General features: G+C 38.2%; 1 protein-coding gene across 4 annotated transcripts in view; it reads left to right on the plus strand.

The window, feature by feature from the left end:
* The first annotated feature begins 278 nt into the window (after positions 1-278).
* The window catches only part of CNTRL (centriolin), an 87,414-nt gene continuing 71,124 nt past the window's right edge, over positions 279-16,568 (plus strand). For 2 of the 4 annotated variants that reach the window (XM_029202661.1, XM_029202664.1), the window contains exons 1-5: positions 293-391; positions 6,567-6,814; positions 9,799-9,929; positions 13,389-13,519; positions 14,897-15,038. In XM_029202661.1, coding sequence (XP_029058494.1) covers positions 6,598-6,814; positions 9,799-9,929; positions 13,389-13,519; positions 14,897-15,038 — 621 coding nt within the window. In that variant the 5' untranslated portion in view covers positions 293-391; positions 6,567-6,597. Of the gene's footprint in view, positions 392-2,957; positions 3,117-6,566; positions 6,815-9,798; positions 9,930-13,388; positions 13,520-14,896; positions 15,039-16,568 lie in introns of those variants that run through there. The other 2 variants (XM_029202663.1, XM_029202662.1) reach the window with 2 other exon arrangements.

Below are 16,568 nucleotides of genomic sequence, written 5' to 3' on the forward strand. Positions count from 1 at the left end.
GCGACAGCGCCACATTTGTCCCTTAGGTCGTCCTCAGGCCCAGCCCCCACGGAGCGAGTCGAAGCCCGGTCGTGAGTCGGCCGCTTCCCCTCAGAGAAAAGCGCTAGGCCTCTAGCCAGCTGCTACAGGGAACCTCCCCTCCCGCCGCCTCCCGCGCGCCTTTGCGCGCCCGCGGCCCTGGCGTCCTAAGCGGCGGGAAGCCCGGCCCCGCCCCCATGCTCCGGGGAGGGGCTCGACCGCAGCAGGCCCCGCCCACGCCGCACGCACTGCCCCTCGGCAACCGGCACAACACAACAAAATGGCCGCCGCACCGCTGAGCGCCTGAAGGGAGCGACCAGCGTCTCCCCGCCCGGCGTCGGCCCGCGAGCTCGCTCGGCCCGGCTCCTCCGTGGTGAGTGGCCCTGGTGGAGGCCGTTCGCCGGCATCCAGACAGAGCGGTGGGGTGAGGCGCGAAGGCGGGAAGGCCTGAACCGAGCGTGGGATGGATTCGGGGCGGGGGCGTGTGCCGGGGAATTGGGATTGGATGGGAAGGAGGGGAGGGCCCGGAACGGGCGTGGGGAGGAGGAGGATGGAGGGAGGTTTGGATGGGAAATGAGGAGGTCAGGGGTGGGGTGCGGCGTGGAGGAAGATGGGGTCCCGCCACCGAGCGGAGGAGGGAGGAGGTGTGCCAGGTGTATGCGGGGAATGACGGGTACAGGATGGTTTGGGTATCCTGACGGGCGTCCTGGGATCGGGCGGAATACAGTACATGGAGAATAATGAGAGTTAGGATATTGGGAAGAAATATTTGAAGGAGGGGAAAAGCAAATACTTTGCTGTATAACCGTTAAGGGACAGGTGCATTTTGAAGTCAAAACTTGGCTTCACGTCTTGATTCGGCCACCTGTGTTACCGGCTCTGCGATTTGGGCGTGGTCCTTAACCTTCCCGAGCAAATGTTTTCTTTGTGTAGAGTGTAGAGTGTAGAAACCCTGCCTTCTCAGCCCTGTATTCTTAGAGCCTAACACAGTTCTTGGTGCATAAAAGTTGCCGAATAAAATTGGATGACTGAATAAATAAAATACTGGAAAGGGATGGGGAGCTTGGTTTTTTGGGTACCTGAGTAGAATGGAGAGAGATGTGAGAGGAGAGTTCAGGATGTTAATAGGATGCAAAAGGACACAGATGTCAGGGTGTTGGAAGGGAAGGGCAAGTAGATAGGCAGTTGGGTTGAGATGAAGAGGAATGGGTGGAGGTTTGATTATTTTGTTTGAAGAGGGGTTAATTAGAAGTCAGAGTATTGGAATGGATTAGGATGTTAGAATATTTGCTGTGATGAGCAGTTTGGGAAATCAAGATGGATATAGAAGTGTTGAGTCAGGGTACTGGAAAGAACTATAGAGAAATGGAGGAGACTAATACAGTATTAGGGAATTGGAACAGAATTTGTGGGAGAACTTGGCAATCAGGATAGGATGAAAGACGGGAGGCAGAGGTTGACGAGCACAGGATGGAGAATTGCCATTGGAGAGGAATAGGAGTCAGGATATTTGAAAGGACTAGTTAGAGAGTAATAGTGTTTAAATGGGTGAGGGTATGGGATGAAGTCGAATTGTAGGGAAAGTACTGAGATGTGATTAAAGGGCTAAGGGATGCAGTGGAGAAGATATGGAGGTCAAGAAATGGGGATGGATATTTGCATATTGGAGTGGCTGGAAAGAGAGAAGGAAGGTTTGAGGATTATTGAGGTCTGCCTCATTGGAGAAGATCAGAGAAGAAGGTGGAAAGTTAGGAATGTTAGGAAAGGCTGGATAGAGGTGGAGGTGTGGTCTCTACTAAGCTGTGACGGAGGGGCTTGTTAGATCAAGGCAAGTATCTGAGTCTGAGAATGACAGGATGCCCGGTCATATGATTCTGATGATCACATCATCCAACAGCTTTCCTTACTCAGCAGACTACCTTCTGGGCCTTCAAAATGTGTCTCCAGCTCTGGACTTGTTTTGCTTGTTTTGCTTTCTCTTTATCCTGCCCTTCACACACTCTAGCCCTATGTCTCAGCTCTATCTTCTCTTTTCTATTGCTTAGTCTTTGTTTATATTATTGCAAACTACAGCCTAGGTCAAACAACATCCATATCTGTCTCTTTAAATTGTGGTTCAAGGTGTTACTACCCCCAGGTGATAGTCTCTGAAATAATGCCGGCCTTTCTCAAGCACAGTAAATCCCTAACCTCATTTCACTGAGTTAGCTGTTCTATGAGATCCTACGTCCAGGCTTTACAGGAGCTATGGCAACCAAGGGAGGGGGGTCTGGCAACGCACTGTGACTTTGGAACCATCATTTAATCTTTCAGGTTACAATTCATTAAAGGAAAGAGTTGATTTCAATTTCTGGAATCCATTCTAATATATTTCTTTAACTCTATAAATGAGTAAGGCAGAGTTTTTCTAATCAGGTGAGGTAACAAAGGACTGCATGATATTCTAGTGAGGCCCAAAGAGTCTTGGTTATTAGGATGTTCTGAGAGGAATTCAGCATGGTTCAATATTTTAAGAATTTAGAGATAAGACTAAGGTGCAGGATACAAAATAATTGCATTGCATAAAAATATAGGATGTGCATTTTTTAAACCAAGAAACTAAAAAAATATATAAGCCATATCTCTGTAACATGTAGCATACTATCATTCTAATTTTATAATTTTCTGTCATGCTATGGGATAGAGAAAGACATATACAAGTGGGAACTGGGCCCTGTGCCTCTCCTCTTTTAAATCTCTTGCCTTTATGAAAACTATATTTAATTCAGGAATGAATAAAATTATACTATTAAAGCACATGCCTCTTAGCTCTTCTCAAGCTTGAGTATATTATTATTTAGAAAGAGAGCACCAGTGCAACTTAACACAGAATGAGGAGTATTACTAAGAGACTTTTTGCCTTGGCAGAACGGTGAGACAAAAATTGTTTACCACGCTTCTGAAATTAAGACCCAAAACCATGTGGCTATGGCATAAATAGCAGTTATGTGAATTGGGGGAAAGATTTTCTGACCCATGTGGATGATATGACATGAAAAAATGAAAGAGAAAGTAAAGACAGATTTGCAGTTTAAAGTGACCTAGACTATTGGAACAAGGTAGTTGGCCATGTTGTACTGTATACCTGTGAAATAATAGTCACTTTTTAAAAATTTTGTAGGTTTTTGTTACCTTCAAACTAGTCACCTTAAGAAGCTAGATCATGAGTTCAGTGATGCTATTACTGTATTAAATTTTCTGTTTTTCCTTCAGGAATAGTTTTTATAGTGTATGTCGTCCATTAATCAAGGTTGTTTAGTGGCACTTGTTTATGATCTGTTTTGTCTAAGGCACTATCCTAGGCCCTACAAAGTGACTCAAACATGATCTGGCCTCCAGAAAACTCAGTCAGCAGTATGGCATGGTAATGAAGTCATGGGCTTTGGAATCAGATCAGGATTCAAGTCTTGGCTTAACCAATTAGTTATGGGACTTTGAACAAATTATTTAACCTCTTAATCTTTAAAATGGGAGATAATAACACCTATTTCATAGAGTTGTGTTTAATCCTTCTAATGTGATGATACATACAAGAGCTTATCACAATATTTGGCACATGGTAAAGTTAATAATCAAACTGGGAAAATAAAAACAAAATGTAGTTGAAGTGATAGATCTAGTTTTCTTGTGAGACTTATAAATTAATTCTGAAAGCAGGACCCAAAGAGGAATTCCAGAAATGTTTTGGGCAAGATCAGCATTCCTAGAATGACTAGTCATTGAAAGGTATTAACATCTGTTAAATGTTGGTTAATTGATTCGATATATTAATGGCAGCTCTCCTTTACATATATTGTATGTGTTCTAAGCATTTAAAAAGTAAGTTTCTTTAAAATCCCAGCCTGTATAATAATACCCATGTACATACCTGTGAAGGTGTATTTATTATACATGAAGATGTTCACACATCAAACCACTATCATATCTCTTTCTAATACCAATTTATATGGCATTAAGATTTTTTTTTAGACTTTTGTGGTGGCCCAGTGGTTAAGACTCCACGCTTCCAATGCAGTGGGCGTGGGTTCGATCCTTGGTTGGGGAACTAAGATCCACACGCTGCCACGCTGCGCGGCACAGTTAAAATAAGATTTTTTTTTTTAAAGCTACGATTTATTATTACTATTTCTTTCTTTTTTTTTTTTTTTTTGGCCATGCTGTACACAGCATGTGAGATCTTAGTTTCCCAATCAGAGATCAAACCTGCGGCCCCTGCAGTGGAAGCACGGAGTCTTAACCACTGGACCACCAGGGAAGTCCCTGGCATTAAGATTGGAGCTATCCAAAAACTTTGGATTGCAAACTACTTTTCTAAAAAAGAATTTGTGTTTTATCTTCACATTTTAAGTAGTGAGAGTAGGGGAGATTGTGGATATTGAGCAAAAGTAGAATCATTGTTAATGCAGCCTTGTTCAAGACCTATGCTTCTTATAAGATTTTTTGGTCTAAAAGTTTGTCAAATTTATAGTTTATGCAATGTACTTATAAGAGCAATTGTATAACATGAAAATCTTTTTTGCATAAACCTAACTTGTAAGTTAGGGCTCTTGGTATTGAGAACTAATACTACTCATGAAGATATCCTATGGCTGAAGTACTAAATAGTATTTTATTGGTTCCAGGTTCTTTATGAATAATTCATTCCATAAGTAGTAATTATCTACTATCTTTTAGGCTCTGTTCTAGGCCTGGAATACATCAGTGAACAATATCCCTACTTTCATGGAATTTATATTCTACTAGATTAATTATGTGATTTGACTTACAAATTAATTTGAGAGGAGAACTGATGCCAGCTAGCATTGTGTCTGACCAAGTCATTTACCATTCTGGGCCTTAATTTTCTTACATAAAAAGTAAAGGAATTTGGTCAAATGATTTTTGACAAGGGTACCAAGATCATTCAATGGGGAAAGGGAAGTCTTCAAAAATCATGCTGGGAAAACTGGATATCCACATGCAAAAGAATGAATTTGGACCTTTACCTAACACCATATACAAAAATTAACTCAAAATGGATCAAAGACCTAAATGTAAGAGCTAAAATTATAAATGTCTTAGAAGAAAGCATAGGGCAACAGCTTCATGGCATTGGATTTGGCAGTGATTTCTTGGATATGACACCAAAGGCACAGGCAACAAAAGAAAACATAGACAAATAGGACTTCTTAAAAAGTTTTAAATGAGCATCAAAAGACAATATCACAGAGTAAAAAGGAAACCACAGAATGGGAGAAAATTTTTGCAAATCATATATCTGATTAGGGTTAATATCCAGATTATATGGAGAGAATTTCTGAAGAGTTTTAAAAAAAGAAAAGACAAGACTGAGGGCAAGCATTTATAGCAGAAGAAATTAGATGTAGAGGTCCGTGTGGCTGGAGCCACAGAGTTGAGGGAACCAGTGACAGATGTGAGGCTAGAGACAAGGCTGTATTATGGGGGACTTCATAGGTCATGGTAAATATTTCATTTATTACAGACAGATTAACTTTTAAAATAGATCAGTCTGGCTGCAATGTAGTGATGGAGGAGGAAGGCAAGAGAGCTTGTAGACAGATCAGTTAGAAGCTATTAGTAGTTTGATGAGGGTGTGGATTAGAGTAGACGACAGTGGAGATGGAAAGAATGGACTATTCTGAGAGATATTTAGGAGGTAGAATTGACAAAACTTGGTGATTGTTTGGTTATGGGAAAAAGGGAAAGGGAAGCATAAAGAATGACTCCCAGGTTTCTGTCTTATTCCCAAGAGCATTGTTCATAGTTAGGGAACACTGGAGGAGGAACAGGATGGGAGGAAAATGAGGGAGGAATGAGAGAAATGATAAATTCAATTTGGACATGTTGATTCAGGATGCCAATGAGATGTCAGGTAGCAGTTGGGAATAGGAGTCTGGAACTCGGAGAAAGGTTGGATTGAAAATATAAATATTAGTATACAGGTGGCGTTGGGAACCATGGGTGTTCATTAGATTGTCTAAATTAAGATTAGAAAGACCAGAAGAGACTTGAGGAGCTCTGACATTTAAAGATTGAATAGGAGAGCCTTGGCCAGCAAAGGAGGCCAAGGAGTGGCCAGGGAGACGGGAGGATAGGAGAGGATGGTGTCCCAGAAGCCAAAGGAAGAAACTGTTTCAGGAAGGAGAGACTGCTCATCAGTATGAAATACTGCTGGTTGCCAAATATTTCCACCTTCCTTCAATCTAGGACCCCTTATGGGTAGAAGAGACATTGTGACAAGTTTGGTCCAATAAATTGAGAACCGTAATGACAGGTAAGTCTTCTGGCTGGAGTATGTGTCAGTACAGGACCCTCTAGAGGTCTCTTCCCTCTGGTAAAGTAATCAGCAATGTCTGAAATAGTGTCTGCTCCCATCAGCTTGGAGTAGTTTGGGTTCTAGCATCTATAACTTCTGAGTTTATAACTTTGTAGTCTTGAAAATTCTAGAAATAAATAGTTTTGATAGCTCTAAAAATTAACCTTGTTAAATATACTGGAAACTCTTACAGGTTTTGATGGATACCTGGCTTTATTCTTGCAATGAAGAAAGGTCCTCAGCAAAAAATTTCCAAAGCAAAGATGCCACCATCATCTCACTCTCCTAGTCCATCATCTGTTACGTCCAATATGAGATCTAGGTCACTTTCACCTTTAAGTGGATCCGAGACTCTACCTTTTCATTCTGGAAGACAGTGGTATGAGCAAGTTGAGATTATAGGTGAAAACCCTATGCTTTTGGACTACCAAGACCATCAAGGTATTGCTTTTAATCTAAGAATTTCACCAAATACTCTTAAGTACAGATGGAAAATATTCAACTTACATTTTTGGTCCAAATGTAACATATATCCAACTACTAACTTGAACCATTGTTTTTTATTGACAGAAATTGTGTAGGGACAGTGGGGGATGGAGGCTTCTGGGTGAGGGTGAAGATGTCTAAAAGCGGTAGAAGAGAGTTTCCTGAAAGAGGAAGCTTTATTTCTTGTGGTGGGAGAGTGCCTTAAAGCTCATATGCCAAATTTACCATAATCCTTGGCTGGGGGGAGGGCATATCTGTTCACTTCAGAATGGAGTGCCTTAATTCAGCATAAAAATGCTATCCACCCCTGGGCTATTCCAGTCTGCTTATTAGCATCTTGCTTATTAGCAATCTGTGAATGGACTGATTTCCACATAAGGGACATATAAATGTTCCACCAAGGTTTTTTTGTTTTTTTTTTAATTAGTATATAGCAGAGTTTCTATTTTTCTTTTTGTAATTGAAGTATAGTACAATATTGGTTTCAGGTGTACAACATACTGGTTTGACATTTATATACATTATGTTAGTTTCTGCTTTATAACAAAGTGAATCAGTTATACATATACATATGTTCCCATATCTCTTCCCTCTTCCACCAAGGTTTTTATTTTTTCTTAAAAGCATTCTGTTAGTCTGGGAATCTATAATGTGATTAAGTGTGAAAGAAAACTATGTGATTTCTTTGCTAAGTCATGAAATCACAGTCCTCAAACTCTGTTGACATGAATATTGACCAGTGTTTATTAATAAACATTATCAGCCTTGAGTTGACTGTACCCTTGCTGCCCGTTGGTACATTGTTATTTCTAATTTTTTTGTGTGTGTGTGGTACGCGGGCCTCTCACTGCTGTGGCCTCTCCCGTTGCGGAGCACAGGCTCCGGACACGCAGGCTCAGCGGCCATGGCTCATGGGCCCAGTCGCTCCACGGCATGTGGGATCCTCCCGGACCGGGGCACGAACCCATGTCCCCTGCATCGGCAGGCGGACTCACAACCAATGCGCCACCAGGGAAGCCCTGTTATTTCTAATTTGATTAATATTTTAGAATATGTTCTTTCCTAGAATGGCCCAAATTTTAAAAATTATTTTATTTTGAACCAAAATAAATGCAATATTAACTTATTATGAGTAATCATAGGGAAACTTTGGCCCACAGCCTGGATCTGAACCCAGGATTAATTATCTTTGATTCATAAAGAAAGAACCAAGAGACAATTTTCTCTTTTTTTGGATGGTTTTGCAGAATTTAACATAGCTTTTTTTTAAAATATTTTTTTAAATTGGAGTATAGTTGATTTACAATGTTGTGTTAGTTTCACGTGTACAGCAAAATGAATCAGTTATTCATATATCCACTTTTTTTTAGATTCTTTTCCCATATAGGCCATTACAGAGTACTGAGTAGAGTTCCCTGTGCTATACTAACATGGCTTTAACAAGCTGTGACTGCAATATCCAGGAAGGTCTTAAGATAGGGTGTGCTATCCATTAAGTTAGTACTTTATCTCTATAAAATGTGTTATGATCCTCTATATTTAAAAGAGGAACAAATTTGAGTTTCCTACCATAAAAAAGAAATAGGAAAAGAGGTGTTGTGGTCTGAACGTGGGTGGGAAAAGAATTTCCAAACTCAAGGCAGAATGTAAAGAAGATAGAATTTATTAGAGGGAAGGGTTGCTGCCAGAACAGCGGGCCGACTTCCTAGTAGTCTGGGAGAGTCGGGCCCAAACATATGCTATTGATCAGCTTTTATAGCCAGAAAACAAAGGAATGGTCCGAGGTGAAAATTTCATTTACTGATCGGTCGAGGCACATATACCTTCCTTCTATAGGGTGGGAGTGGGAAAGGGCAGATGCCTTTCCTTATTTGGGACAGGCCCGGTAGCCCAGGTGGGCGTTGCCCAGGTGGGCTCAGGAATTTCGTAACCGTGGCAACATGGTAGGGAAGGTGATTAAGAGTCGGTAGGGGGTATAACGCTGAAACTTTTTGAAGGAGGGTCATTCTTTGTCCTTGAAGCACCATTGTCCTTGGAGCACCACAAGAGGATTTTTAAGAATTCCAGTGTTTTTGAACTTTAGATTAGAATTTTAAAAAACAAACAACTAAATAATGCCAATATATATATTTTTAAAAATAGCTAACATTAAAATACTGCTAAAAACCTCAGTGCTGCATATAATTAAAAGTATAAGTTTTAGATTCATCTGCCTAGGTTCAAGTCCTAGATTTGCACATTTCTAGCTGCAAGATCTTGAATAAATTATTATAATTTCTTTTATAAAGGGGAACAGTAATTTCTGTCCCAAAAGTTTGTTGTACAAATTACATTTTTTTAATTAATTAATTTTATTTTTGGCTGCGTTGGGTCTTCATTGCTGCGCGCAGGCTTTCTCTAGTTGCGGGGAGCGGGGGCTACTCTTCGTTGCGGTGCGCGGGCTTCTCATTGCGGTGGCTTCTCGTTGCAGAGCATGGGCTCTAGGCGCACGGGCTTCAGTAGTTGCAGCACGCGGGCTCAGTAGCTGTGGCGCGCGGGCTCTAGAGCGCAGGCTCAGTAGTGGCGCGCGGGCTTAGTTGCTCTGCAGCATGTGGGATCTTCCCAGACCAGGGCTCGAACCTGTGTTCCCTACATTGGCAGGCAGATTCTTAACCACTGCGCCACCAGGGAAGTCCCCGGATTAAATTTTTAAATGTAAAGTATTTAGCACAAAGCTTGCACACAATTAATATTTATAGAGTATAACTGTTATTGTCATTATTATGAAATGCTATATAAAGTAAAATATTATTATTAAAACATTGCAAATAGAACTAGCCAGCTGTTTTTACATTTGCATGGCTTTAAAATTTTTTTTTGTTATATAACATCAAGACGATTTGTTTTTCAAAGTATTCATGTCTTCCTCTACTGATAATGATCTGTTTGTGTAATTTCAGAAGCTGATTCACATGAAGGAGTTCGATATATTACCGAGGCCCTGGTTAAAAAACTTACTAAACAGGACAATTTGGCCTTGGTAAAATCTCTGAACCTTTCACTTTCTAAAGATGGTGGCAAGAAATTTAGGGTAGGTTACCAACATTTCTGAATACAGACATTGTTTTTAATTTTTATGTGCTTTAAAATTTTTTTAAAAGAGTATATTAGATTTACAGCACCCTAATGTCACCGAATTTGTTGCAGATCTTTTATTGTTTCTAGTGAAAGTTCTCCATCAGAAGTGTGACATCTTCAAATTCATAAGCTCCTATTATTCTACACATTATTGATTCTCTCTAGAATGAGTCAGCAAACTACAGCCTGTAGGCCACATTGGGCCTACTGCCTATTTTTGTTAATAAAGTTTTATTGGAGCAGAGCTACACTCATTTGTTTATATATTGTCTGTGGCTGTTTTTGCACTACAATGGCAGAGGTGAGTGGTTGTCAAAGAGACTGTCTCACAAAGCCAAAAATATTTACTATTTGGCCTTTTACAGAAGTTTGCGGATCCCTGCTCTAGACTGTTTACTACTTTATTCATAAACTATACAACATGAGCACATTGTAATAGACAACTTAATTTTTTAATTGGAAATAATATAAACTTAGATGCCTACTACATTAGTCACAAAAATTAATTCCAGAAGATTGAAAATCTTAATGAAAATGAAACAAAAATCAACCAACAAAAGTGCTATAAAATTATTAGGAAAGAATATAGGAGAATTTTTTTTTTTTTTTTATAGGAGAATATATTTTTAAATCTTAGAGTTGGGAAGGCCTTTCTAAGCAAACACCAACCCTAATACCACAAAGAAAAATATTGACAGATTTAGCTTACTTAAAAAACTTAAAAAGTTGTGTTTAATGAACGATATCTTTTAAAAAGTTAAAGCAAAACAACAAGCTGGCAGATAGTGTTTCCAGCATATGTAACAGTGTCCACATAATATATAGAGCACCTACAGTTCAGTAGAAAGAGAGAGCTAAATGGAAAATGTGCAAAGGATGTGAACAGTTTGTTCACAAAAATATTATAAATGGCTAATGTTAACACGAAAATATGTTCAATTTCATTCATGTCAAAGAGATGTGAAATAGAACAATAGTTTGATGCCATTTTCCATCTTGTATGTCTGATGGACAATAATTAAAAAGATTATTTCAGTGTTCAGAAAGGTGTGAGAAATGGGTATTCTCATATGGTCTTAGTGGATGTATAGATTGGTACAGCATTTTAGGAAAACAGTTTGATAGTATTTATCAAAATTTCAAATGTATTTGTTTGATCCAGCAATCGAGTTTATACTTACTGAGTTTATACTCACCAACACAGCAGTTCTACTCCTTGATATCTATTAATATTTGCACACGTATCCAAAATTGTCTGAATAGTCATGTTTATTAAGCATTATTTAAGATGGAAAAATTGGAAATAACCAAATGTCTGTCAATAGGGGATTGCTTAAAAAAATTATGGTGCAATATACCATGAAATACTATCAAGTTTCTTAAAAGACAAGAACAAAACCCAAAAAACCCCAGAACTCTATGTATTAATGTGGGAAAATGTTCCAGTATATTTAAATGCAACAAACAAATTCTAAAATATTTTGTATAGCAAGGTCTCGAAATATATTTTTTAAAATTCTGTTTTTCTATCTATGTATATATAGGTGTAAATGAATAGAAAGGCCTATATGTATACATATGTATATGTATATGTATATACACCAGCCTCTTAACAATGGTTACTTTTGAGCAGTGAGATTTTTTATGGGGGCCTGCAGACCTGATGAAGAGAGCTTTTTATGTTTTGTTTGAAATTTTTATTAGAATATATTTATGTCTTGTGTAATTAAAAGGGAAAAAAGGAGACATCCTGGAGTTTAAAGGGTGTGAAAATGAAATATCAAGTTAGTAAATCTTTACTGTGTGGTTATTATATGCCAGGCATTATGTTAGGCTGTGGGAATAGATACAGAAGTCAATAAGCTTAGTTTCTGATCTCTGGGAATTTAGAGCTTAGTGTGAAGAATGCCTAGGATTAAGAGGAGAAATAGTGAGAGGGAATCAGAGAAAGAGAGTGAGCACGTGGGAGAGACAGACCCAGTGAAAAAGTCCGAAGGGGCTGTTGGAATAGAAGATCCAAGAGTATGATGAACGGGAGCCAAAGTTGAGAGAACGTCAGGCAGAAAGGATATGCTATAAAATGTCACCGAATCAGCAAATAAGATGAAAACTTGGAAGAAGTTATTTGATTTGGCAGTTTAAAAAGCCCTTCCTTCTATTTCTCAAACCAACCAGGTTCATTCTTTTAGGGTCTTTGCATTTTTTTCTCTGCCTGGTATTCTCTGTCCCCAGATGTTCACACAGCTGGCTTATTATTAGGGTCTCAACTCCATGCACTTCCTCTCTCTGTGAAGCCTTCTCTTACCAACCCAATTGCAGTTAGCCACCTTCTCCTCAGTCACTCCCTCTCATTCTTTCACTCAATAGATATTTATTTAGCACCTACCATGTGCCAGGCAATAGTACTATAGTAGTGAACACAGCAGACAAAATCTGCCCTCTTGGTGCCTTGCACTCTGTCACATCACGTTACCTTTATTTTCTTGTTAGTATGCTTCAGTGCCTAAAAATTTTGTTTCTTTATTTGTTTATTGGCTTTCCCTGTGAATGAAATCAAGAACCTTGTTTTCCTTATTCACCACTGTTTTTCCATATTTCCAGTACCTAGAACAGCTCCTGACACATAACCAATCCATATTTGATAAATATTTGTTGCAATGGATGAATGAATGGTGATCTTGGAGAGAACTTTTTGAATACATAGTAAGGGTGGAAGATATATTGCCTTGCCAATAGAATAATAGTGAATGGAAGGCCTCAGAGTGAGCAAATATTCACAACTTTTATGAGAACATGGTGGCAAATAAGAGTGATAAAATGAAAGCTTGGTAGGAAGCAAGTTGGGAGTGAGGTGATTTGTATTATATAGAGGAGACTGAGCATGTTGAACATAGGCTTCTGCAGCAGGGAAATTGTCTGGTTCACCGGTATACCGCCATTGCCCGGCGCCACATCTGACATGTAGTGAGTGGGAAATGAATATCTGTTGAAAAGTGACTGTTTTTAAACTTGAGGGGAAGATCCAGGAGAGAGAAAGAGATTGGAGATACAGGAACACAAGGAGAAGAGATGGGTAAGGTTATGCAAGAGTGTAAGTACCTAGTTGAACTTTGAAGAGGGGAGAAAGGGAGAGGCATAGAAAAGACGAGGTGGAGAAAAGGGTTGATGGGGAAATTCTCATTGGATAGTCTTCAGTTTCTTAGTGCGTAGCAAGTGTTGTCCGCTGAGGGGCAAGGAGAGTTTGGCGACCTGGAGAGAGTGGCCACTCCTGGCCAAGGAGAGCCACACCAGGGGATTTTCCGGGGAAGCAGTAAAGGCTTAGTCTCCGGTGACTGATCAGCACATGCTTATATGTCGTGCTTATGTCGAGGCATCTGTTAAATAAAGTATTTATTCATTTGTTTCCAATCAGTATATCGAAAATTTGGAAAAATGTGTTAAACTTGAAATACTGAATCTCAGCCATAATCTAATAGGGAAGATTGAGAAGGTAGACAAGCTGTTGAAATTACGTGAGCTCAACTTATCATATAACAAAATCTGGTAAGTAAATACTTCTTTGGGTGGCACTGCAGGGTCGTCATCTTTGTTAAAGAGGTAGATTAAAGCTGCTGTGTTACTGAAAGAATCCTTTGATAGATCAGGCACTTTGATCCTTATTCATTTGTAGTCTAGCCCTTCACATATGATAGCTGCCATATTTTGGCATTACTAAAGTACAGAATAATGTCTGTCATTATCAAAGAAGGAGATACATTTTTTGAGTACCAAATTTTATCTTAATTCCATTTTTGACAGGAAGTTTTCCCAGATGTGGTCTGATTAACTGCCTTATTTCATTAAAAAAGGTGGCATGAAGCAGAATGTTTTAACCCTGTCATTTTGATCCTAAAGATATTTCAACCTGTTTTGAGCCTATGTATTTATCCTAATGTTCTTTGCTCATTGCTGTAATAAATACACACTATCTTGTTTCCACTTCATAATATATATTACTCTGAGAAATAAACATAATAAAACTGACAGTTGCTAAAAATACACATAGAAAACTTGTTATAAGGAAAATGATACAATTATCAAATCTTGAAAATCTTTATATCTATGTATTTTCCCTCCACATAAGACTTGGTATATATAATGGCCAGAGAACAAAACAACTAACAGTAGCAGAACCTCTAATATGGCAAAAATGAAATGGGAAAAAAAGTGATTAATGAATCAAATCCTTAATGTAAAGTGTGTATAAAAAAACTGATCCTGATGAAAATCATTTCAACAAAATAAAACTGAAAATAAGGAAGCTTGGAAATATTTGCCCAGTATAGAGAATTGACCAAGGAATTAAATTGGAATCAACTTGGGAAAATACTTCATCAATGAAAATTCATCAATATGGGTGATAATGTTTTATTAATTTAAATATTCTGATTAAAATATTTTTGTTCATAAATACAGTATCATTCTGGGGGTCCACCAGCTCAAAGTGGCAGCCATATCCTGCTGGCATAGCTAATCTTTTGGTGATGATTTAAGGTAATAGTTAAGGACATCTTGTTCTTATGCAGGGCTATAGCACATAGCACAGTGTGTGCTGTTGAACTTTCTAGCTCTCCCCTTGCTGTCCACTAGTAGTCTTCACAGTGGTTAGTGAGAATGCTACAGACAGACTCTTCTGTGTTGTGGGATCTTAAAGTCTGATAGTAAGATAGGTAGGATTCCTGGGCACAGACAGTAATGAAGAGTTTACCAGAGCTGTTCTGGTAAATTTGTTTTTAGCCACTCTTTTTAAATTCTCATTTATAAATTATAATTATGGAAAGTAACTCCACATAAAACCAAGCCTGTTTATTTTTAGAATACAATGGAGGGGCACTATCATTGTACTTATTACTAAGTTTGATTTTACCCTTTGGTTTCCAGCAAAATTGAAGGTATAGAAAATATGCATAATCTGCAAAAGCTAAACCTTGCGGGAAATGAAATTGAACATATTCCAGTATGGTTAGGGAAGAAGTTAAAATGTTTGCGAGTCCTCAATCTGAAAGGCAACAAGATATCATCGGTAAGTTATTCAAAGTAGCAAGAATATTTTTAAAAATTTTGGATTTGTTGAAGCAAAAAATTAAAATCTAAGTTTTTTTTAAAATGGGACTTCTTCTAATGTCTTTGGTTCTTTGACAAAACATCAAATTCAGACATAACCTAGTATTCTCTATGGTAATTAAATATAGGCAGTCCTGGTTTTGCATGGTTCCATGGTAGCTAAAAGTTGACCTCTTAGCATTTTCCCATCTTTCATTTCATTTGAGCCTCAAAATACTCTTGTTAAGGAGACAGTGCAGGGATTATTTTTATAATTCTGTGAGTTAGGTACCATTGTCTTATCCCATTTTCAAGTAAAGTCTCAGAGAGGGTAACTCTCTTACCCAAAGTCATTCAACTTGTGCCCGAATCCATGTCACTGAATGCCTAGAGCAGAGTTCTTTTTTTTCAAACTTGTGAATTAATCTGAATTAATCTTGATTATAGTGTTAGGTGTTACAAGAAGTGTTAATCACTAGCTTTTTATAGTAAGGCAACTTTGTTTTCGTGGTTCACATAAGCTAATAATGATGTGTATTTTTCTCTGGAGTATATTTTATGATTTCCTTGTGATATTTATACAGTTAGATATTCAATAAGCATTGAAAAGTAAAAACATTAATTTACTTAAATCTGTATTAAAATTGGTACAATCCTGCTATAATTTAAAGAACTTAAGTCTTAGAATAGAAAATAAAAGATGTGACTTCCAATATGGGTCTAGACTTTGCTTCTGTGACCTTTGGAGAATCTTTCATCTCTCTAAAACTCACTGTTTAAATTAGAGAAAACAGTCCCTGCCCTGCCGTCTTTCAGAAGTGGTATGGGGCTCAGATGAAATGATAGATGTGAAAATACTTTAAAAACTATAAGGAATACAGCATTAGAGTTATTTAGTATTTTAAACTTTCATCAGTAGAAGCCAATAATAATAAATAACATTTGTTTAATGCTGTGCAATGTTTATGCTTTCTCATTATAAAGATCTGGTAAGGTGACTCTACCATTTCACTGTGACAGCCCAAGAGCCTCACAGCCCAAGCCCCACGCCATGTTACATAGCATCACCTTGGAGCTCTTGGAGCTTATGGGGTGATGGGAGGAGGTAGCCATGAATCTATTTAAAATTTGCCACACATGTTCCAAAAGTAGTTGATCCCTAGATAGGACTGTTAACAGGAAAATCATTTAATAAATATTTATTATTATTTCTAATTTTGTAAGACCTTCTCATCCCAATTCATATTTGACATTGGCTTCAGTAAGAGTGCCCATCCACTTGGGAGAGATTTATTTATACTAGCTATTGGTAGTAGTGTTTCTCAACCTTTTAAAATCCCTCTTTGGGTAAATGTAAAAATCTTACTTCAGAACCGTGAGTGTCTCTACATATCCTTATTTCTTTTAACTATCAAGTATAACTGTTACCTGAAGATTTACCAAACTCCTTTTTTATAGCCATTTATATTTTTGATTTGTTCAATCAGCATACTGAAAAGATAATAGGATT

This window comes from Monodon monoceros, unplaced genomic scaffold (genome assembly GCF_005190385.1).
Source record: "Monodon monoceros isolate NGI ecotype Baffin Bay Population unplaced genomic scaffold, NGI_Narwhal_1 Super_Scaffold_5, whole genome shotgun sequence".
Lineage (NCBI taxonomy): Eukaryota > Metazoa > Chordata > Mammalia > Artiodactyla > Monodontidae > Monodon > Monodon monoceros.